This window comes from Salvia splendens, chromosome 16, assembly GCF_004379255.2.
Source record: "Salvia splendens isolate huo1 chromosome 16, SspV2, whole genome shotgun sequence".
Taxonomy (NCBI): domain Eukaryota; kingdom Viridiplantae; phylum Streptophyta; class Magnoliopsida; order Lamiales; family Lamiaceae; genus Salvia; species Salvia splendens.
The window spans coordinates 4,914,686-4,938,579 of NC_056047.1; the positions used below are offsets into that span (position 1 = coordinate 4,914,686).

Genomic DNA, 23,894 nt, shown 5'->3' on the forward strand with positions numbered 1-23,894 from the left:
TTGCTCAAGCAAAATGATCTGCTTTTTATTTTTGTATAATCGATTTTAATAATGAAATCCATATTCAATTAGTAAATAGCTAAATGTTTGTGGGTCTACTTTTAATAATTTGTTATTTGATTACAAATCCCTAGGTGAAGAAGGCAGCTTCCTATATCATCCTCGTTTAATGATAATTAATTTTTAATACTAGCTGAGTCAACTATGACAGGTTAACAAATAATTAATGGATTACCACTTTAATTCAAATCACAACTTTATTAACGGTGAAAAATAAAATATGTTAACGTGATGTCGTGTTTAATTTTACCCTTTTTTGACTCAACACCTGAATATTAATAGTGACATGCAATTATATTTCTATTAATTTCAATATTGAACGTTAACGTATTCGAATTGAATTGAAGCCACGTCGCAATTTCTTCTCGCCAGTATGCTTTTCAGTTTTCAGGTAACAATAAGTTCCGAAAATTTATGAAATGATGATGTTTTTCTAAATATATTGTTGGAAAATTACGAAAACATAAATACATAATAGTAATAATTGAAAAAATATGGTGTACTGGATCATGAAATTAATGAAAGATTGTATTAAATGAATTATAGAAGTCAATATATATAGTTACAAAATCGGTGAGAGGTTGGGAATTAAATTCAAATTCTCGTGTTAATAACATTCAATTTTATTGATTTTGATGTCGTACCATATATTTCCTTAACAATGTAGCTAATATATCCATGGCAAATTTGGTATAAACAAAAAACAAAAACTTGATGCCGACTGGAATAATAAATCAAACCGACACGCATCTCTTAAAAGATTCGTAGGCTCAAAATTAGCTAAAGGCTGAAACTCTGTTCGTTGTTCGTTCCCGTGAAGACATTTATTTCCGGTACACAGATTAAGAAAAATTGTGTTTAATGGGTTAAATAAATGGAGAATAAAGTAGGAAATGAAAAAGATTGAGAGATGAAGAGATATTAAAGTAAGATAGAGTAAAGTAAGTAGAAGAACTGAGAGAGTATTATCTTGCAAATTCAGAGTCTAAACAAAATTATACACTTTAGATTTCAGGTTAAAAATAATTCATCTTCTTTTTATTAATACAAAACACAAATAGATTCTTTAAGTATAAGAAATCTGCATCTTCCAATTGTTTTAGGGTGTAGACAACAGGTGTGTGTGTCACTTTACGCACAACTAGTACAAGCACTACCGGTAGTGGCAGATGTAGAGTTATTTACCGATAGAGACTGCGATTTCTAAATTTTATTTTAAAATATATTTTGAGTAATTTAGATTATTTATAGGGATTTTCACATAATAATTTACACTAAATTTGAATAAAATTAATAAAAAAACTAAAAAAAAATTCAATGAGTGCTTTAGCCCCTCCTCCCTATGACATGGGTCCGCCCCATGGCTACCGGTGGAAAGGAGAGTGCACACGCTTCCCCATCTAATCGGTATCACGTGTTAGCGTGTGCCCTTCATTTGCGAGTTGGGCATTCAAGATTTAATTCAAACGTTTAAAATAGTTTTTTAACAATTAATTTTGGAATATGTGTCTTACATATTTGAAATTAAAAAAAATTGTAAGAGAAATGAAATTCAATTTTCTTATATTATGTAGTACTAGTAAATTAAGAATTATTTTGTAATACTCACACCACACTCTTGTCATGCATTTTCGATGAAAGATGAAACATAAAGATATGTGAGCAAGACGTGGGGGTGATTGAAATTTCAACGTGAGATGAAAATTGTAAAGTTCATCCACACGGCTATCTTTTATATATATATATATATATATATATATATATATATATATATATATATATATATATATATAGGTATTTGATCAAAACAAAAATGGTCTTAAACCAAGAATTGCAGACGGGTTTTTGTCCATTGGATTAGACAATCTAATCTTTAGATTACATTAATTAACGGCTAGATTTATTAGGAAGATATTATTATTTTAATTACTTATAATCTAAAAAGGTTAATTAAGTAAATTGCATATTGTCGTTAGTTATAGTATTTCCTATGATTGTGCTCCTTCATCTCTCTACTAACTTCTCTCCACTAACTGCTCTTTAGCGTAGGTTATCAGCCCATAATTTCTTCTCCTTTAATCTTTCGTCGAATTTTCATACCCTATTCCATTTACTGTAGTTCTGCTAAGTCTTATCATTTGAAGATATGCAAAAATTCTCTGTCGATGTAGTTATTGTGGTGTAGTATACGATGCTATGACCCAAATATTCATTTATTATGACACAAATTAAGCATATGATGCTATGACCCAAATATTCATTTATTATGACCCAATGTATGAATTCTCATATACTATTAGTTTTTTTGCCTAATTATGCTTATTATGACTCGTACATGCATATATTATGACATGAACTGCTAATTTACATAATCAATTTTTTCTCACAAGTTAGCTTGGTTATTGTACAAAATTCCCACAACAAATTAATGATTTTATTTTTATCTTTTTTGCTCAAAATGACTCTAACATGTACGAAGTATGACATAGAGTCATCTTATACTTTGTTTTTACTTTTCAGAAGAGATCAAACAACCATTATATTTTTACCTTGGTCATAGAGTCAGAAAAATAATTCATATTAAAGTCTAATTTGCAGAAACAATAAAATCCAAAGCCATTTTAAAGTATCACCCATTGATGAAATAAAATATTTGAAAACCCATATGTTAAATACACACATAATTATATCAATAAAACATACTTTAAATCCAAAATTTATGACATGGCCACTACAGAAGCTCTGTAGCTTGCTATCATCTTTTCAACGTCGATCATCATTTTCTTGTTGTCCGTTGCATAATGTTTGGATGTCGATGTTTTATTGGAAAGGGAGCTGTGATTATTTTCGGCCAACTTCAACACAATACTTTTTAGCTCTTAAATACTTAAGCGCACCCTTATATCTAGTCGATAGTCCACAATTCCAATGGCCTTCTCTCACCCATGTTGACTTCCATCTGAGAAAATAAACATTGCAGTCACTTATGACATAAAAGTGATACAAACATGACCTAATTCATATATTTCACTTATGACATAGAAGTGATACAAACATGACCTAATTCATATATTTCTACTACATAACCCATAAAACTATTCCAATGCTAATCAATGACCATACATTTATTTTAGGTGATTCCAAATTGAATGCAACCTATAGAAACAATAACAGTTTGTAAACATGACACAAAACTGTTACATATATGACCTAATACACTCATATTCTGATATGACATATATAATTGTTTAGTATGACCCAAAAGCATATCTATTTTTTTAATAATTGTTTTTGCATGATTCAATTGTATTACCTCTCGGAGCCTTTGGGATCTTTTGTAGCTTTGTCTTCGCGGATGTTCTCTCATACACTACGTGAACAACAGATTTAAATTACAAATCGGCATGATTTTGTCAACTTTAAGTCATGGGTTACAACATCGTACTAACCTTTTCCGTCACGAGGTGCGGATCCAGAGGCTCTAGTGTTGACCATGGTTGTAGTAGCTTTTTTGTTATCCTTCTTCGTCAAGTTTTGAATTCTGCCAAGGTTTTATGGTAGAGGAATCAGTTTTTATGGAAAACTCGATTTTTGGTGCAGACGAGGTTGAGATAGTGGAGGAGACGACTAATGTTTACAGATTTGTATGGTTGGGCGATTGGGTAGAGATTTTGGTGATGGGGTTGAGATTTGGGTGTTTTGTCGTGTAGATTCTAGGGTTTGTTGGGATGGGGTTGAGATTTTGGTGAGAGAGATGCATTGAATGGCGAGGGAACCGAAGAATCAACTTAGAAAACGTGTGGAGTAATGATCCCAATTAATCTGGTCTTAATTAACGGAAGGGCGGTTGTTTATATTTTCTATACCTAAATTGCCCTTTCATGACATAGATCAATCCTATTATGACCCACAGAAATTGTTGACAAATCCACATCGTGGCCATTCATTTCCATATCTTACGGTCCATAATTGGTCTGTATTTCTATACTTAAGGGCTTCTTTTGATAGATTAAGACCCTATATATATATATATATATATATATATATATATATATATATATATATATATATATATATATATATATCGGGAATAAGATTTATATCAAATGTTATTTAGCACTATGAACTAATTTATGAGCATTTAATGTTATTTACCACTTAACCATTGGACGTACCATTTAATTGATTTAGTTTTTCCCTTTTTTTCATGAAGCAACACCCTTTATATGGAGTATATATTATATGTAAAAGAAAGAAAAAAAGCCGTTAATTCTAGGATTTTATAAAATAAAAAATTGGTAAATGTAGTGTAGAATGTATGAATGTTTGGTGTATAAAATTCAGATACTTTTATGCTGTGGGACCTAGTTAAGGGGAAGCACATTGCTAATATCCATTACTTTTGAGGTCAAATTGTGAATTATATATCTCACTAGGCCCTAATATCCCTCAACCAGAAACTAAAAGGGTCAATTTATAAATAAAAGAAACAGTTGTTACCCACGCACGTTCTTAACCCCTAACCCCGCCCCCTTGAGCATTCTTTCTATGTGTGAGCTGCTTTCCTTTCCTCTTTCGTCATCTTCACATTCACAAAACTGCCAACTGTGAATCCAATCGATAGATTTTCGCACCTATCCGTATACATTTCTACGGCGCCGTACGCATATACACACATACGGTATACATCTACTTGCATGCGATGATCCACTAGCCATCGAATTCTGAAACAATCGTGCTGTTTTCTATGGGGACGTGTTTCTCCCGCGGCGACAGATCGCCGCCGAAGAGGAGAGGCTCCAGGCGAGTCGCGAACCCCGCGGCGGACGGAGGAGGAGGCGCGGGGAGCAATCGGTGGGCGAGGATGCGCTCGTCGAGGAAGGAGGAGACCTTGATTCACGAGCGGGCGCTCGCGGCGGCGATTCTGTTCCAGCAGCAGCTGCAGAACGGCGACGGCACGGCGGCGTTCGATCGGTCGGCGTCGCTGAGGTATCCGAACGGGCACTCGAAGAGGAATCAGGCCTTGCCTCGGAGCTCGAGCTCCAGAGCGCGGTCGCTCACTGACCCCCTGCTTCAACCTCATCAGCTAATTAATCAGGTAATTTTACAGAAAAATGGCACAATTCGTTGATATATTATTTTATTAAATCTTATTTTTACCCGATAACTATGCCTGGGGTGGTGATTAATTACAGAGATTTTGATTTGTGTTTTCATTATGATTATGATTGCTCCTTTTCCCCAAAATATAATTAGTTTGAGTTTTATTGAAGTCTGTGTTGCTTTAAATTGTTAAACTAAAAGCAAAACCAAAATCCTTTGTTTGGTATGAATTTATTATAGAATTTAAAACTGTGCCTATATCTTATTTCATCATTAATGACTCGAATGAATGAGCTTTTAACAGTAGAACCAAACTCTTCATTTATGCTCACACTTATTGATTTCAGTTAACCTGGTCCAAGTGACTGTTTTCAGTTAACCTGGTCCAAGTGACTTTCCAATCTCAAATAAAAAAGATTGGTCGTGTTTGTTTTATAGTTAAGTAACTGTATTCAAACGATTTTTTAATGATAAATGTCAAATTAAGTACATTCACATAGTTACTTTATTATAGGACATTGTTCCTCAGTTATGTTGAACATTCAGCAACTCAGGCTTGACACTCTTGCTTATTAGAACTGTATAAATGTTTCTTATTTTTGGTATCCCAGTTTTGTACTATTTTTCAATTGTTTCTGGAGAATGAGAATTCTTGACCTCTGTGAAGCATGAAGAGATTTTTACTGTATTAGTTACTTCGTTTAGCAGATAAAAGAAGAACATTATACATCATTTGTAATCTCCTAAACACATTCTTGATAATACCGTTGTTTTAGCGGTCTCTCTGCCTTCTGATAACATTTCTTACATTGGTACTGCTAGTTCGAACTTCTGCCTACTTGCTTCCTCCAGTCTTATGAGTTGGTCAATTTGTTTTTCTAACTGACAGGATATCAAGCTTGACGACCTAGAGACTAACCATTTTGTACTTGTTCATGGAGGTGGTTTTGGTGCCTGGTGCTGGTATAAAACTATTGCTCTATTGGAAGAAAGTGGATACAAAGTCACAGCAGTAGATTTGACTGGGTCTGGTATTCATTCATTTGATTCAAACAATATTACAAGTCTTTCCCAATATGTGAAGCCACTGACCGATTTTATGGAAAAGCTCACTGATGGTGAAAAGGTTATTGTTCTAGAACCTTACATGATGTTTTGGCTCTTTTTATTTGTACATTTCTAAGTTTAACCAGTAAAAAGTAAAATGTTTGTAAGTTTCTTAAATTTTGTTTACTCCTAACTAATCCTTATTCCGAATATTCAAGTCATTGTTTCTCATTGATGTGCTTGATCCTTGATATATATGCAGGTTATTTTAGTTGGTCACGATTTTGGGGGTGCATGTATATCATATGCCATGGAAGCGTTTCCTACTAAAATTTCAAAAGCTATTTTTCTTGCCGCAGCTATGTTGACGAGTGGTCAGAGTGCCCTTGATATATTTTCTGATAAGGTTATTTTTCTGCTTGACTACTACCTAATTTTATTTGTGGATTGACTACAACCTAATTTTATTTGTGGAATCAAATACTCACTCCCACTTGTATGGTGGGAGAAAGTGAACTTTTTATTGTTAAATGTTAATCTTCCACTCAAACTTGACAATTGTTTCTTACTTGAGATGATCACACTTTGTTGTTTCGATTTGAATCTATGTTCAGTGGATGAGATATCTTGCTGCATTGTCATGGTGATGGGAAATGAAGTATGTTTGCAATTTCAGGTCGAGTCAAATGAGTTGATGCGACAAGCTCAGGTTTTTCTGTATGCCAATGGGAGGGATCAGCCTCCAACTGCTATTGATTTTGACAAATCTATCTTGAAAGACTTGCTATTTAACCAGAGTCCCACCAAGGTATTGTGTCCCGTTACCAGTTGAAAGTGAAATGCTCTCTGTCCGATTATAAAAAAAATAAAACCCTCAGTTTTTAGTATGTTGTACTAGTATGTGCTGCTAGCTAATTCATTATTCAAATTCTTCCCACAGGATGTTGCATTGGCATCTGTCTCAATGCGGCCGATCCCCTTTTCCCCGGGTTTGGAGAAACTCTCCTTTTCAGAGACAAACCATGGGTCTGTGAGAAGATTTTACATTGAAACACTGGAAGACAATGCTATCCCGATTTCTGTACAGGAAAGCATGGTAAACAAAAGTCCCCCGGAGCGCGTCTTCTGTCTTAAAGGTGCTGATCACTCACCATTTTTTTCCAAGCCTCAAGCGTTGCACAAGCATTTAGTTGAAATATCTAGGATTCCTTGAGCCGTACCTGTTTTGAGTAGCTCCTTCCTTGATTCAATTGCACTGGCATCATCAAATATTGTGGTAGACAGATTAGGCGTCCTGAGTTTTAAATGGCATCAGTGATGCTGTTGGAGATAATTTGGCTGTCATTCTCATTTTAACTGATACTGAATATTTTAGTGAAGTATTTTATTTTCTTCTCGTTCTCAAAATATTTATATCAAATGAATGGGATATTCTTGTTCTCAAAATATTCCCATTAAATGGATGGGATAGTTCATTTTTGGACGATCACATCAAAGGTGTTACAACTTTTAGACTCTCAAGACGACAACAAAAGTGATACTCCTATTTCTTTTGTGATTATTTCTGTGACGTGAGAGACTGTTAATTTGGAAAAATTTTGTGATTATTTTTGTGACGTGAGAAACTGTTAATTTGGAAAATTTTTGTGATTATTTTTGTGACGTGAGAGACTGTTAATTTGGAAAATTTCATCATTAACACAATTACAAGTGATATTTTTGTGAGATGTGAAAACTTGTGTTGATTTGAATAATTTAATAATTAACAAAACAAAATTGAGTAAAGACTTGTGAGATATGCATGCTTATAACTAATCTACGTTTCAAGATTAACCAATAACTTGCAATAAAATTTAGATATTCATGTCATATTTATAAAGTACAATCTCAGCATAATTTAGAGCATACAAGTATTTCTTTTCAAATAAATCAAGGCAATACTAGTATTTCTTTTCAAATAAAGCAAGGCAATTTTTCCAACACGAGATTAATATAAAGGTTGATTTTTGACAAATTAGAGCACCAAAGGAAATAACTCCTAATTTGCAGGCCCAATCAACATGCATCAACTAGAAACTATATGCAAACACAAATAACTTGATTAAATTGAATTCAAAATAAAATCAAGTCTGCATCAACACATCAACCAAGCCTATGAGACAAGCATCGGAAATACTACAGTCTCATCCCAATCCCCAACTCAAAGTAATTGTCACATGCAAGCTAATTCCACCCAATTCTTCAACAGAACAAAATTAAATAGGAGTATAAAAAAAAGGCACTCAAGCGGGCTCAATAGTTATTCATTCATAGAATGTGCATTCTAGCTGAAAGAAAATGCATCGATCTAACACCAAAACTTCACTACATAGCAATCCACAATAACTAGCTATTCTAAATTGAAGTTATCACAGTTCCAACCAATTCTTCAATCCAACAAGTTAATAAAGTAGATATAAAAAACAAAACATTTAAGCTTCAAGAAATTGAAAGCTCAATAGTTATTTCATTGATATTGCATTCTAATCCATCTCTCCATATCCAATCCATCTAACACGAAAACATCATTGCAATTTGCATAGATATCCAAAATGGAGTAACAATTTTGAAGACGCAAGTGAATAAGCATAACAAGAGAACCCAAATACTTTGATTCCAAATTGTGCTTCGTATGGAGTTCAATAAACAAAACAAAAGTCATACATCAACACTATAATCACTACATCGATTCATCACGAGTTATCGGATCTAAGCGAAACAAAACACGATATAAAGGGGAAGAACAAAAAAAGAAGCCGACCGCATTTAAAATCCGAGCTTGGTGCGGCGCCAGTGGCGGCGCTTGGCGTTGTAGCGGATGGTGTTGTCGGTGCGCATCCGGATCCAGTAGGGGATAGGCCTGTTCTGCCTCTGCTTCTTCGCCAGCTTCTTCTTGATCATGAATGTCTTGTGCGACGGCTGTCAGATTAACAATTAAACAAACAGTTAGAGATTGAATGCATTACCAATCAGATAAATTACAGAAAATATGTACAGAGAAAGAGAGAGATGCCAACCATGGCTGTGTCTTCTGCGAGCTCTGGTCCTCTAGGGTTTGCAAAGCGGCAATGCTTCTACTTATATAGCAAACCCTAGTTACTGTTAAATCATATTATCGATTTAATAATTAATTTAATTCTGTTGTGAAAAAATAAATAAAGAAAATTTGCAAATCTTTCCATTACATTTATACATGATATAACTATAGTGGAATATTTTACGAAAATGGTAAAAGTTGGAGATATTTAAAGAGTGTAAACTATATAAAAAAATAATATAAAACAAAATTAAGTATAAAATGTATTTTTAGAAAAAAAAATACTATAAAATTGAGAATACAAAACAGCATTAACCCTTTTTTTTATTCTATCATGAAAATTGCACCTACCAACTTAAAGTTCCAATTCAAATTAATTTTAGGAACAAAAATATCAATTTATAAAATCTTTCGTTAGTATAATACGCAATATAAACTCTGGTAACAAATCCTAAACCACAAAAAAAAAAAAATCTTAAAAGTATGGATAATGTTAGTAAGTGATAGATAGGGTCCATTAGGTGCAAGGATTTGTGGTAGGAATATGTGAGTCAAGAAGTACTAATTGAAGAACAAAGAAAAGAGTCGAGTTTTACAGATTCACATCAATTTTTGATCATCACTGCTTCACACAGTTTATAAGAAAATAGCTAAAACCATTTCTCATCGGCAAAAATCGATGTAGGGCTTTGAAGCGCCTATCATTCCCCTCGCCGCCGTCTGCCATCTGAGCACTCAAATGTGCTTGTTCGCAGGTCGTTGTTTGTTTGAAGGCCATTAATTATATTCCCAAATTTGCTTGGATCTCATTTGGGCGGAACTTTAAATTTAGGGAATATTTGGCTTTTGCTGAGGAGTGATTGTTTGATTACCTTTGTCCTTCCTCATTGGGTTGCCTTTATACAAACAACGGTGCTGAGTTTGAATTCGATAATGGGGGGTAACATTAACGAAATGTGATGATATTTAGAACTGATTAGAATTGGTTAAGTTCTTCACAGATGAAGTACTAAAATGTCAACACATGCCATTCTCGTCGGCAGAAAAAGTTTGTGACAAAACTCAAAAGTTGTGTTTTCATACAGCACAACACCATCTTGCCACTCTGGTCAATGTTCATCATGAACCTTTGAAATTGATTGGACACGGAAGATGAAAAATGAAAACAAGGGCTGCCATTTTTCAGTTGCTAAGCGTAAATGTATCCTTTCATACTCAAGTGCCCATCATTCATCTCCTTCACACATCACAACAACAATAATAGAACCATGAACCTGTGTCGTTTTTCAGTTTTGTGTCTCCTTATCACTATTACAATGATCAAGCTCGCATCACAGGTGACGTCTCCATTAATTGTGGGAGATGGCTGGGAGATGTTCGAGCGAGAGTTTCTTCAGGGCTGCAATTAAGTGGCTCGTCAACAGTCTCACTGTAGTCCACAATTGGGCATCTCTGCTGATCCAACTGCGCGCCTCTCCAAGTCCAAGTTCTCTTACTCATTCCAAGTGAATGCAGGTCACAAAATTATTCGTCTTCACTTTAACCCTTCAGCATATAGAGGTTTTAAAGGTCTGAAAGACTTATTCACTGTTGAAGCCTGCTCTTTCACAGCGCCTTCCATCACAGCCGGGGCTCTTGGTGTGAATACTTTTGAAAAAGATTTTTGTTTAGATATACCAGAAAACCAACAGCTTAATATAGTTTTCTCTGCTCAAAGTAGTCCATCCTTAGATACATATGCTTTTATAAATGGTATTGAAATTATCTCAGTACCTACTAGTCTTTCTTACTTTCGGGGTGGAGATGTTGGACTCCAGATGGTTGGCCAGAAAGCCCTGGTCTATGTTGATAGCAGTATCGCACTTGAAATAGTCCACCGTATGAGCATTAAGCAGGATTTGGTTTCATCTGCTGATGGTTCCAGTGACGTGTTTGCAATGTGGTTGACTGCCCCCAAGCAGAAACCTGGCAATATCAACAACATAACCTGGAACCAACCTGTTGATGTCGGATTCAGGTACCTGGTTAGGCTTCATTTCTCCGATAGACGACTCAACATGGCTGAGACTATAGGCCTGAATTTCAAAGTCCTGATCAATGAAATAGTTGTAAGCACTGATGGTGGCATAGTCGAAGTAAGGGATGGTAGCATCCCCTGGTACGAGGACTATGTGGTGTTGTTGAATGGCCACAAACAAGAGGGGAAGCTCAATCTGGTTATTTGTCTGCAGTCAAATCAAGATTTATAGGATATGCTTGGACCTCTTAAAGGATTTGAAATACTGAAGCTGAGCAATCCTGATAGCAGTCTAGCCGCTCCAAATCCTCTGCCTCCAGTTCAGGATTCACCACTGTTGACTTTCTACACTTTGTTTATGATTATTGGTCGTAGAAATGCAACTATGACTTTTGCAATAGCTGTATTTTCTCTAGTGAATATTATTGTTCACTTGTTACTGAAAAGTTGGGGAAGTTGGGAATCTAGCAGTAGTGAGGAGGAAAACAAGCCATCAGCTGGGGCTGAAAGGCTCTTGCGTCGTTTTTCACTGGCTGAGATTCGATTGGCTACAAGAAATTTCAATAATGAACTTATAATTGGAAAGGGTGGATTCGGTAGAGTGTACAGAGGCCACATTGATAAAGAGCAAAAGACTGTTGCTGTAAAGAAGTTAAAACGAAATTCCAGGCAAGGAGCACATGAGTTCCTGACTGAGATTGAAACTCTCTCGGAGATCTGACATATTAATGTTGTGTCTCTTATAGGATATTGCAACGAGCATAGGGAAATGATTCTTGTCTATGAACATATGGCATGCGGATCACTGGCTGATCACCTCTACATACTTCCAAAGGACAACCGTAATTGTTTCTCTTTCACCTGGAAGCAACGCCTAAATATCTGCATAGGAGTAGCTCGAGGCCTAGAATATCTTCATACAGGCTGTGGCATCATACATCGTGATTTAAAGGCCTCCAACATCCTGCTTGATGAAAATTTTGTAGCTAAGGTCTCAGATTTTGAATTGGCCAAACCTGAACAAAGAAATAAGCTACAAAGCCATGTCAGCACAAAAGTTAAGGGCACAGTTGGCTATGTGAATCCCTATTATGTCACAACCAGTAAACTAAGAAGGAAAAGTGACACATATTCCTTTGGTGTAGTGTTGCTGGAGTTATTATGTGGGAGAAGGGCAGTGGATTCAGAAGTTTTAATGGATGAGCAGATTCTGACCAAGTGGGCTCGAGATAAGATTAACAAGGGGGAAGTTGATCAGATTATAGCTTCAAGTTTAAGTGAGGAAATTTCACCGAACAGCTTGAAAACTTTTGTGGCTATTGCAGGGAGATGTTTAAATGATGACCCAAAAAATCGGCCAACATATGTCTGAAGTTGTGCTACAGCTTGAGTTTGCACTTAAGCATCAAGAGGGCAACTATGATATACATCAAGAAGGCAACCAAAATTTGGTGTTGAATGAGATAACAAGTGTTTCAGTTGACTTACACCCTTCAACTTCTAATGATAGAATTGATGTATCTAGAGATGCACCACCGATAATTACCACTACACAAAGGCAGAATCTCACACTTCCTCTCGGCAAACAAACTAGTGGAAAATTTGGTACATCTGGAAAGAAACAATGGACAAGATTCTCAACTGTTAAGCTATTCAGATTTCGGCCATGCATGCATTTCGGAAAAGAGCCAAGCCTTCCAAGAAAAATGAATTGTTATTTCAAGGTATAGTTGCAGTTTTTCTTTCATTATAAATGCCTAGATTATTTTCTTCTGTATTGAAACCAACGAAGCCTACCCCAGCAGATGTTCAACTGATAGTGCCCTTTTTACTTTTGAAACAGAAATTGCTGTTGGATCCCTGCAATATGATTTTGCTAGAATCAGAGCTGCAACCAATGATTTTTCATTTGCTAACAAGGTTGGGCAAGGTGGATTTGGGTCTGTTTATAAGGTAATTGAATATATTATTTCAGTATATAAGAAACACACAATTCTCATTGGTTAATTTAGTATTCTTTTATTTTGAAATCAGGGAATTTTATCAAATGGTCAAGAGATAGCAGTCAAAAGGTTGTCTTCTAGTTCAAATCAAGGCAACAATGAATTTGTAAATGAACTCTTGATATTGGTGAGGCTTCTGCACAGAAATTTGGTAAAACTCTTAGGTTTATGCCAGGAAGGAAATGAGAGGCTTCTCATATATGAATTTGTTGAGAGATCTAAGTCTAGACCTCATCCTATTCGGTAACAATTTTCTTTTATTTGTATGGAACATCAATCTTTATGCATGTTGGAACCCATTTTCACTATACCAAAAATATTGTCACTGGAGCTTTAAGAATGATATATGCTTATTATAATATGCAGACCCAATGAAATGTTCGTTGTTGGATTGGGATCGGCGATACAAGATTATACTGGGCACAGCGATGGGACTTCATTATTTGCATGAGGGTTCTGAACTCATAATCATTCACCGTGATCTAAAAGCTAGTAATGTACTTTTGGATAAAGATTTGAACCCCAAAGTTGCAGATTTTGGCATAGCAAGAGTATTAGAGGCAGGTGAAAGTTCAAACACCAGCAGGATTGTTGGGACTTAGTGAGTATCTTGCTATGCTTATACTGTTTAAAAGACTATATTTACAGTCACAGGTTGAAGTCATTAACCAGAAATTATGAATATGTGCCTTACTAAGTCATTTGTTTGTGTTGCAGTGGATATATGGCACCCTAGTATGCAATGCATGGAACTTGCTCTGTTAAGTCGGATTTGTATAGCTTTGGAGTGCTGGTACTGGAAATCCTGAGAGGCCAAAGAAACAAGAATTTCATGAATGTTGGGGGCCTCATGAATCTTGTAACTATCAGATATGGATGTATAGTTATATACCTTATTGCAAAGTTAATCATATGAAACCATATATGGTTGAATCTGGCAGACATGGAAAAGTTGGCGCGAAGGAACAGCTGCAAATATGATAGATCCTATCGTGAGGAGGGGTAGCACGGATTCTCTGGACATAATGTTGAGATGCATGCACGTTGGGTTGTTGTGCATTCAGGAAAGCCCAGCTAGTAGGCCAACAATGGGTTCTGTCACTCAAATGCTTGGTGCCTCCACCAGCATACTCCCTACACCTTCAGAACCAGTAGCTCATATGGTATCTGAGGAATATCGTCCAACAAATACATATTACAGGCAGGCTGAACCTGAAGCATCTGTCTGTAATATGGATATGTCAGAAACTGAGTTTGATCCGCGGTAATTTAGATATAATTTGTCATACAGTGGAGGATTTGTGTTTATGAACTCTAAAATTGTTGAATCACAAAATATGCAAGTTGGATATATTATACTTACTATATATGTTTATTCTGCACTTCTATTTGCTCCCCTTTTTCAGTTGCTTGTTAGTGTTAAAGAAAATAAAATCTTTAAATCAGCATCAGTAATAAACTAAGAAAGAATATATTGATGAGTGATGACTATGGTATGGACATTATGTTTGGTCCATAGTCAAGTCAAGTCAAGCAGTGAGGTACATCCTCCCCGCCCCCCAAAAAAATAAAAATAAATGAATATAAAAAAACAAAATAAATAAAATAAAATGAATGACACAAGTACTTATATGTTTATTATTCAAGAAAACGTACAAAAATAATTACATTTCTACATAATCAATGTGTATTTCCTAAACTGCATTGGAAGTACTCAAAAGTTACATACTGCTCCACAGCTCTTGTTGCTGCGGTCAGATCGCGTCTCTATCCAGCATCTGAAGCACGCTACACATGGTTGGTCGGTCACGTGGATGCTCTAATGTGCACTGTAAACCAACTCGAATGCACCTTAGCGCTTCATTGGCTGGAAAGTGCTTATTAAGTGAGCCATCTACCATGTTTAGTGCTTTTCCTTCGCTCTGCAGTTTCTGTGCCTGAAGATAGAATACAGTTTTCTCATATATACCATTCAAGTTTACTAAAACTAGTTTTAAGATTGCACTAAAAGTAAGTCTAACACTTACATAGTCATGAAGCTTCATCTGTTTTAGCGTATGAAATCTCCACGCTCCCTGCCCACTTACGATCTCCAGTATCACGACTCCGAAGCTGTAAACATCTGATTTAACTGAAACTCGGCCGTGCTTCAAACGATCTGGAGAAATATAGAATCTGTAAAACACAATTTAAATAAGACAGTTGTTTGTTGCAAAGATGCACGTTGGAAAAAGACAGAAGAGGAGCGAGAGTACTTACGTGGTACCTGCAGCAAATCCTGTTTCTACTTCGGTTTGATGTTCTAACAATTTCATAGAAAAGCCAAAGTCTGAAATTTTAGGAACCATCTCATGGTCCAGTAAAATGTTGCTTGATTTCGGATCTCCATGAATGATTCTGAGTCTAGAATTTTGATGTAGATAATCAAGTCCTCGAGCTATCCCCTTTATGACTTTGAACCGGACTGGCCATGGAAAGCTTTTCTTTTTCTCGTCACCTAGGAATGAACTTTATAATGTTCAATTGTATCTCTGTAACACTGACCATATTACTAACATACTGTAAACTAAGAAAATGAAAATTTGGAGTCCATAACATCTTCCAGTGGAGATGATGTCAAGATTATGAAGGAACCAACCTATAAATTTATCTAGACTTCTGTTTTCCATGAACTCATATACAAGGAGTGATTCTCTGCTATGACTGCAGCAACCAAGTAGCTTGATAATGTTTTGATGGTCGAGATTGGGAAGCAGATGAATTTCGTTTTTGAACTCCTTGAGTGATTGATCGGGAGATGTTTTGTGCCTTTTCACGGCAACTACTTGTTTTGTAAGTAGTACACCCTATTAAACACAAATGATTTTAGTATCGAGCAAGACAATTCTAGTTAGGGGCCTCTATATCTAGTACTCAAAGGGTTGAAATGGTGTTAACTAGAAAGATAGTCACCTTGTAAACAGAACCAAATCCACCCTTGCCGACTTTATTTGAGGAGGAGAAACGATTTGTAGCAGCTGAAAGTGTATCCCAATCAAAAACTTTCAATCTTAGCTTTGCATCTCTGATTTCTGCAGTCACAACCAAATGACCAATCATATGTTTTTATTATTTTACCAGTAATTATGAAGTACAGAAGTAGTAAAATGCTTCACAGTTTCATTACCTGATAGTAATAGATCATTTTCCTGGGATGAATTACTTCTGTTACATGGCCATCTTGATACCTTTTGGCTAGTTTGCTTTTTTGGGGAGCATGTGAGAATTTGCAGTCCTATATTAGGCACTGATGACTGCACTGTGTCTGCTGGTAGTCCAGTTTCTTCATACGAACTTAATATCTCATCTGAAGTCAAAATCTGTTTACTTAACTGTTGTTGCTCAAGTGCAAGTTCAAGCTGCTGCACAACTTGGGACATTGTTGGCCGATTATTTGGTTCGTCTTCTAAGCATCTTTCAGCAACCTCCACAAATGTCTTGAGGCTGTTTACAGAAATCTCATCCCTCAAACTCTGATCTACAATCTGATCAACTTGTCCCTTACTGTTCTTATCATGAACCCAAAAGCTCAAAATCTGCTCATCCTCCGTTACTCTTAAATCCACTGACGGTCTCCCGCACAACACTTCCAACAACACCACCCCAAATGCGTATGTGTCACTTTTCCTTGTTAGCTTACGCGTGCGGAAATAATGTGGGTCTAAATATCCCCTCGTGCCTTTGACATTTGTGCTGACATGAGTTTTTGACTTGCTTCTGTCCTCTGGTTTGGCCAGACCAAAATCAGAAACCTTAGCTGTCAATTCTTCATCAAGGAGGATGTTTGAAGCTTTTACATCGCGATGTATCACTCCATGGCCCGTATGGAGATAGTCTAGCCCCCGACCAGCACCGATGCAGATATTAAGGCGTTGTTTCCACGTGAGAGAAGAAATGTGGCGTTGTTTCCTTGAACGTCTGTATATGTGATTACCCAGTGTTCCACCAGCCATATAATCATAAACGAGAATCATTTCCCCATGCTCATTGCAGTAACCTATCAGTGAAACTAGATTAACATGACGCAACTCAGAAAGGGTTTCGATTTCAGTCAAAAACTCACGTGCCCCCTGCTTGGAGTTTGCGTTTAACTTCTTTATAGCAACAGTCATTTGGCCTTCATCAATGACGCCTCTGTAGACATTGCCAAACCCACCCTTTCCAATTAAACGCTCCCCACTGAAATATCTGGTGGCCAGTTGGATCTCAGCTAGAGAGAAGCGACGACAGAATCGTGCAGCTTTGGGTGATGGATTATTTTCTTCCTCAGTGCTGGTGCTATCTTCCCAAAGTTCTCTCAACTTGTGAACAATGATACATAATAGGGATACTATTGCTATTGTAATAGCAGCAGTTGCATTTCTACGGACAAGAGATGCAAGGAAAACTAGGATTGTTTGGGATAGTGAATCCCGAGAAGGAGACAGGGGATTTGGACTAGCCTGACTGCTGTCTGTGTTGCCCAACTTTACTACTTCTGATCCTGCAATGACTTCATTGCTACCGAGAATCTCGATGCCATTTATGAAGGCGTACGTATCCATTGTTTGACCACTTTTAGGAGAGAAACTTATGATGAGTTGTTGGTTTTCTTGTATGTTTAACCAAAACTCCTTCACAAAAGTATCCACTCCAAGAGCCTCAGCCGTGAGTGAAGCACTGAAGCCACTCAGCAAGGTGAATGGACCAGCTTCAATGCTGAATAAGTCAACTAGCCCTTCAAAGCCTCTGTATGAAGCAGGATTAAAGTGAAGGCGGATAATTTTTTGACCGTGACTGACTTGAAACAGGTAGGAGAACTGGGAACGCGAGAGTCGGGCTGTCTTGTTGGGAACTGGATCAGCAGAGGTCAACTTATGGTTGACAGTGGAGGTCGTCGACGAGCCTTTTATTTTCAGCACGGAAGATAATCTTGGTTGTGTATCTCCTACCCATTCTCTCCCGCTGCGTGCTGCAGAGGTTTCAGATGAGCCAGAATTGATAGAAATGTCAACTGTGAAGTAAGTCGGATTACTGGTCACGGCTATGATTGTGATGAGCAAGAAGAGAAATGGTGTAGTATGTGAAATTCGAGCCGGTTTCATGGTTCTGTTTTGTGTTGGTGTGTTAATCATGGTAAATCCTGGTGATCCACTATATAAACTACTGTCTGATTTTCTGTTAGTTGGTGTGTTGATCATGTCAAAACTGTCATTCTCGCACCCATTTTTCAACTGGTTTTGAGGCAGGTGTTGAAAGATTGTTGATGTTCCTTTTAGATTTTTATTTTAAACCAAAGTCATAGGTTAGATACTTATAATAGAGTGACAAGCTTGAATGAAGATAATAATATTGGTTTAAATCTCAAGCAACACCAAGGGATTGGATAAACTACTGGAAGGCTGAAGCAGCAAGGCAGTAATTTAATTTTTAGTCAAAATGGGGGTGAGGAGTGATGTCATCCGAGTCTGAATCCAAAAGTATGAAATTTTTTATATGCATGAGTCATGACTGTAGTTTGCTGGTTGATCTGTAAATTTAACAACTAGTTAGCAAGATTAAGATCCCTCGGGAGATTGGTTTCGGTTTGGGTTTGGGAGTTCAATTTCAGTTTGGAGTTTCGGTTATTTTGGTATGCAAAACATGTTATTCTACTTAACTACGTTTTAGATTTGTACTATCCACTGATGCTGTCCGTTCTCTATCTGTTTCTGTCATAACTCATCAACAGTCTATGATTTGTATCACCGAATTCCCCTAACTCGGAGCATGAATCTGTGTCTGGTTTCCGTTTCTTTTTTAATTCTCTGCTTATCAATCACATTCTCATCTTGTAGTGTTTATCAAGTTGACTTCACAGGTGATGTATCTATCAACTGCGGCTCGGCTGGAGCTTCTCTGGCTAAGGCTCGGAGAATCACCCCCGCCTTCATTTTAATCCCACGCCATGCAGCCCTTCCCGACGAACGAGTGAGAGCTGGCTAGGTGCCATTGACTGTGCAGCTTGAATGAGATTCGTGGCTTGAGGATAGCACACTATTTATATTTATTGTAACAAACCCCTTTCGGTTATGCTGTTTTGTATACTAGCTAAACTATAGTTTTTGGATTGTAATGCTGTATATAGCATGGAGTTAATGCCTTTGAAAAATATAAGTTTCATTCCTATGTCTAGCTTCTTTCCTTCCTGTTTGTCTATTTTCATGGAGCAGCTGACAAGAGCGACAGCGTTTGATGCTGCAGCTCCGGGATTGTAGCCGCGCAGCCACTGTGAAATACAGCAGCCCCCCACCCATTGTAGAGTGAATCGGGAAAGGGGGTGTTTACAAGTCTTGATATATCGAAAACAAGTCTAGATAGCACGTGCTCATAATCAAGAATGCACTGTGCCTGTGATTACGATGTTTAGTTGCAAAATTAGGTGGAGGAGAAAGGTCATTTGCAGCTCAAGACAAAGCCACATTAATTGAATCTTCATCAAATCCAGAAGGTCAACGTCAAATTTGTTAACTATATGAGAACAAAGGACCCGCCAGCTCTGACATTTTTCATTACTATTGCAGGTCAACGTTGGCTATCAAAGTCTATTCAACATTCTATGATTCTATCCCCAAATTGAACCATCATCCCTATTCTCTTCTAAAATCAAGCTGACATTTTTGTCAACTGGTAGCACAGACGGCCGACAGAACTCGTTGATGCAGTTCAACTCAACTCAGATCAGAAAACTATCCCACCTTCACTTTAATCAGTAAGTTTAGTGATTCTCAATAATTTTGGTAAAATAGTCATGTTTTATGATAAAAAAATTATGGTGAAAAGCTGGAAATCTTGATATACATTAGCAGTTTCTGTAGTTTACTGCTGCATTATAACTTGTTCCTGTCCCTCTTTCTATATATAGTAGTACATTTTATGTTATTATGGGAATATTTGGTCTCTCTTAACCATATGCCTTTGGAAATTTTCAATACCTACCACAGCTTCTTTGATCAAGTGTGATCATTACTAGTTTCCTAATATCCATTATCACCGACGTCAACAGCACAAATGGAGCCATGAAAATGTCTCAAAATTCACTTCCTACGCTGTTTCTCTTCTTGTTCATCACGATCACAGTCGTAGCTAGCAACCCGACTTACTTTACAGTCGACGTCTATGTCAGCTGTGGCTCAACCGAAACTTCTGTATCACGCGGCGGAAGAGAATGGCTAGGAGAAACACAGCCAATATTTTCTTCTCTGCTGCAATTAAAGGGCTTGTCGATGACCTCCACAGTCATCCACGAGTTGGCCTCTGCTGATCCAGTTCCCCACGAGACAGCCCGAATCTCGCGTTCCCAGTTCTCCTACCTGTTTCAAGCCAGTCCCGGGCAGAAAATCATCCGCCTTCACTTTAATCCGGCCTCTTACAGAGGCTTTGAAGGGCTTGTCGACTTGTTCACTGTTGAAGCCGGTCCCTTTACCTTGCTGAGTAACTTCAGCGCTTCACTCACTGCTGAGGCTCTTGGTGTGGATACTTTTGTGAAGGAGTTTTGGTTAAACCTTCAAGAAAACCAACAACTCATCATAAGTTTCACTCCAAGAAGTGGTCAAACATTAGATACGTACGCCTTCATAAATGGCATCGAGATTCTAGGTAGCAATGGGGCCTTTCCTAGTCCGAATCCCCTGCCTCCTCATGATTCACTATCCGAAACAGTCCTAGTTTTCCTTGCATCTCTTGTTCGAAGAAATGCAACTTCAGCTATTGCAATAGCTATTATATCGTTATTAAGTATCATTGTTTACACGTTGAGAGAACATTGGGAGGAAGTTAGCAGCACTAAGGAAGAAAACAAGCCATCACCGAAAGCTGCACGAGTCTGTCGTCGTTTTTCTCTTGCTGAGATCCAACTGGCCACTAAATATTTCAGTGACGAGCGTTTAATTGGAAGGGGTGGTTTTGGCAATGTATACAAAGGCCTCATTGATGAAGGCCAAATGACTGTTGCTATAAAGAAGTTAAACCCAAACTCCATGTAGGGGGCACAAGAGTTTTTGACTGAAATCGAAACACTTTCTGAGTTGCGCCATGTTAATCTAGTTTCACTGATAGGTTACTGCAACGAGCACGGGGAGATGATTCTGGTTTATGATTTTATGTCTGGCGGAACCCTTGAGAATCGCATCTACAAGCCTTCAAGGAAAAGACGCCACGTTGCTTCTCTCACTTGGGAACAACGCCTTAACATCTGCATTGGGGCTGGTCGGGGGCTAGACTATCTACACACGGGCCATGGAGTGATACATCGTGATGTGAAGCCTTCAAACATCCTTTTGGATGAAGAATTGACAGCTAAGGTTTCTGATTTCGGTCTGGCCAAACCAGAGGACAGAAGCAAGTCAAAAACTCATGTCAGCACAAATGTTAAAGGCACGAGGGGATATTTAGACCCACATTATTTCCGCACGCGTAAGCTAACAAGGAAAAGTGACACATACGCATTTGGGGTGGTTTTGTTGGAGGTGTTATGCGGGAGACCGTCAGTGGATTTAAGGGTAACGGAGGATGAGCAGATTTTGAGCTTTTGGGTTCATGATAAGAACAGTAAGGGAGAAGTTGATCAGATTGTAGATCTGAGTTTGAGGGAAGAGATTTCTGAAAACAGCCTAAAGACATTTGTGGAGGTTGCTGAAAGATGCTTAGAAGACGAACCAAATAATCGGCCAACAATGTCCCAAGTTGTGCAGCAGCTTGAACTTGCACTTGAGCAACAACAGGAAAACAAACAGATTTTGTTGTCGAATGAGATGGAAAGTTTGTACGAAGAAAATGGACCATCAGCCAGCACAGGGCTCTCGTCTATGTCGAATGCACAATGGAAAAATCTTACTAGCTCCCCAAAAGTGCAGGCTAGCTTCAAGATGGTTAATGCTATGCTATCAAGATTTTCGCTGCCGAAAATAGGAGGTAACTCATCCAAGGAAAACAAACTTTTATTAACAGGTAATGAAACTGAAAATCACCTTACCACTTCTTGATTCTAGTTATTATTTTCTGTTGCTTTAATTCCAACAAAACTAATGAAAGGTATAAAATGTGTGTGACTGCAGAAATCGGAGAGGCAAATGTAGGATTGACCATGTTTGATTGGAATACACTTTCAGCTGCTACTAATCGTTTCTCGTCCTCAAATAAAATCGGAAAGGGTGGATTTGGCCGAGTTTACAAGGTGACTGTTTCTCTAGTTTACACCATTTCATATGTTCTTTGTATCTGATATAGGCCTTTGCGATCTTTCGACTGATTAAACCATTCATGTTGAATAGGGTGTGCTACCTACAGGACAAGTAGTTGCTGTGAAAAAGCGTTCGACATCTACCCCACAATCAGTCCAGGAATTCAAGTGTGAAGTCCTTTTGCTTCCCAATCTTCACCATCAAAACATTATCAAACTACTTGGCTACTGCATTCATAGCAAAGAAAAGCTGCTCGTATACGAGTTCATGGAAAACAAAAGTCTAGATACATTTATCGGTTGGTTTCTTCATAATCTATACACCATCTCATTTATCTCTCTCTGTCTCAACAGGGTGTTAGTAATATATCAGTTCTATTGAGCTACAACTTTACATGATAAATTTCAATCGTAGATGATGAGAAGAAGCGACACTTTCCATGGCCAGTACGATTTAACATCCTAAAGGAGATAGCTCGAGGACTAGTTCATATACATCAACATTCTGGTGTGCGAGTAATTCATGGAGATCCCAAATCAAGCAATATATTACTGGACCGTGAGATGGTTCCTAAAATTTCAGACTTCGGATTTTCTAGGGCTTTGTTACAACATCAATACGAACTAGAGACAGGAATAGCTGAAGGCACCCCGTAAGTATCAGGATGCGTTTCCTCCCCTTCTCTCTTCTCCTACATGAACAACTGTGTTAATCCTTGTATGTGTTGCAGCTTCTATATATCCCCGGAGCGTTTGAAGCAAGGCAGAGTGTCGGTAAAATCAGATGTTTACAGCTTCGGAGTTGTGATACTGGAGATGGAGAGTGGGCAGAGAGCACGGGAATCTTTCTCAGTGAATAAGATGAACCTTGTTGACTATGTAAGTCTCCAACTTATGTATAGTAAAAATCTTAAAATTTACATATATGATTATGTCTTACTAATGCTATATATAGTGATTTTTGATGAGGGAAATGAATGTTATGTTTAGGCACGGAAGCTGCGGAGTGAAGGGAGAGTATTAGAGGTGGTGGATGCGACAGTTGGTGGGACGGATGAAGCGCTGAGGTGCATTAAAGTCGGGCTGCGCTGCACCTTAGAGCATCCAGACGACCGGCCAGACATGCCTACCGTGCTTAAAACGCTTGAAGGAGAAGCTCTCTGACTGCACATTGGAGATGTGAACAAGATCAGGAGAGTATAGACTTATGCCAATATGCTTTATGTGGTGATTAGGTCCATCAACACTTGTTTGTTGGATGTATGTTTCTGGTATAACAATTTTATTTTATAAATTTTTTTGAGGTAAACTGCAAAGAAAAAGGCTCCAATGAAATATCACCCTGCTCCA

The 23,894-nt window shown here is 37.5% G+C and overlaps 3 protein-coding genes, 1 long non-coding RNA gene and 2 pseudogenes across 5 annotated transcripts; 4 read left to right on the top strand and 2 right to left on the bottom strand.

Annotated features, from left to right (window-relative positions):
• Window positions 1-2,726: 2,726 nt before the first annotated feature.
• Window positions 2,727-3,822, bottom strand: LOC121771362. The gene is made up of 3 exons (XR_006044007.1): window positions 3,510-3,822; window positions 3,374-3,430; window positions 2,727-3,019 (listed from the first exon to the last, which is right to left on the bottom strand). It is a non-coding gene; the product is annotated as an uncharacterized LOC121771362 (long non-coding RNA).
• Window positions 3,823-4,586: 764 nt separating this feature from the next.
• Window positions 4,587-7,617, top strand: LOC121772466 (putative methylesterase 11, chloroplastic). The gene is made up of 5 exons (XM_042169582.1): window positions 4,587-5,158; window positions 6,053-6,289; window positions 6,473-6,616; window positions 6,887-7,018; window positions 7,151-7,617. Exons 1-5 carry the CDS (start codon window positions 4,808-4,810, stop codon window positions 7,421-7,423), a joined length of 1,137 nt encoding a protein of 378 aa, XP_042025516.1. The 5' UTR covers window positions 4,587-4,807; the 3' UTR covers window positions 7,424-7,617.
• A 2,828-nt stretch (window positions 7,618-10,445) lies between these two features.
• On the top strand, window positions 10,446-14,659 carry LOC121771981 (annotated as a pseudogene).
• Window positions 13,735-14,574, top strand: LOC121771982 (putative receptor-like protein kinase At4g00960). Its single transcript, XM_042168889.1, has 4 exons — window positions 13,735-13,907; window positions 14,024-14,041; window positions 14,087-14,165; window positions 14,248-14,574. Exons 1-4 carry the CDS (start codon window positions 13,735-13,737, stop codon window positions 14,572-14,574), a joined length of 597 nt encoding a protein of 198 aa, XP_042024823.1.
• Window positions 14,660-15,025: 366 nt separating the features above from the next.
• LOC121772775 (putative receptor-like protein kinase At5g39000) lies at window positions 15,026-18,434 on the bottom strand. Of its 2 annotated transcripts, XM_042169993.1 has the most exons (6): window positions 16,473-18,434; window positions 16,259-16,377; window positions 15,945-16,152; window positions 15,566-15,803; window positions 15,334-15,481; window positions 15,026-15,243 (listed from the first exon to the last, which is right to left on the bottom strand). In XM_042169993.1, exons 1-6 carry the CDS (start codon window positions 18,427-18,429, stop codon window positions 15,061-15,063), a joined length of 2,853 nt encoding a protein of 950 aa, XP_042025927.1. In that variant the 5' UTR covers window positions 18,430-18,434; the 3' UTR covers window positions 15,026-15,060. The 2 variants fall into 2 exon arrangements, with proteins under 2 accessions (XP_042025927.1, XP_042025928.1); XM_042169994.1 differs by lacking the exons at window positions 15,026-15,243; window positions 15,334-15,481 and having other exon boundaries at window positions 15,685-15,814.
• Window positions 18,435-19,733: 1,299 nt separating this feature from the next.
• Window positions 19,734-23,860, top strand: LOC121772774 (annotated as a pseudogene).
• Window positions 23,861-23,894: the final 34 nt, after the last annotated feature.

Coding starts and splice junctions, on each gene's coding strand:
- LOC121772466 (XM_042169582.1), top strand. CDS start 4,808: ATGGGGACGTGTTTCTCCCGCGGCGACAGATCGCCGCCGAAGAGGAGA. Junction 5,159..6,052: donor CTCATCAGCTAATTAATCAG/GTAATTTTACAG, acceptor TCTAACTGACAG/GATATCAAGCTTGACGACCT. Junction 7,019..7,150: donor TTAACCAGAGTCCCACCAAG/GTATTGTGTCCC, acceptor TTCTTCCCACAG/GATGTTGCATTGGCATCTGT.
- LOC121771982 (XM_042168889.1), top strand. CDS start 13,735: ATGGGACTTCATTATTTGCATGAGGGTTCTGAACTCATAATCATTCAC. Junction 14,166..14,247: donor TTGGGGGCCTCATGAATCTT/GTAACTATCAGA, acceptor TGAATCTGGCAG/ACATGGAAAAGTTGGCGCGA.
- LOC121772775 (XM_042169993.1), bottom strand. CDS start 18,429: ATGAAACCGGCTCGAATTTCACATACTACACCATTTCTCTTCTTGCTC. Junction 16,153..16,258: donor GATTTGGTTCTGTTTACAAG/GTGACTATCTTT, acceptor TGTGTTTAATAG/GGTGTACTACTTACAAAACA. Junction 15,804..15,944: donor AAGTCTAGATAAATTTATAG/GTTGGTTCCTTC, acceptor GTTCATTCCTAG/GTGACGAGAAAAAGAAAAGC.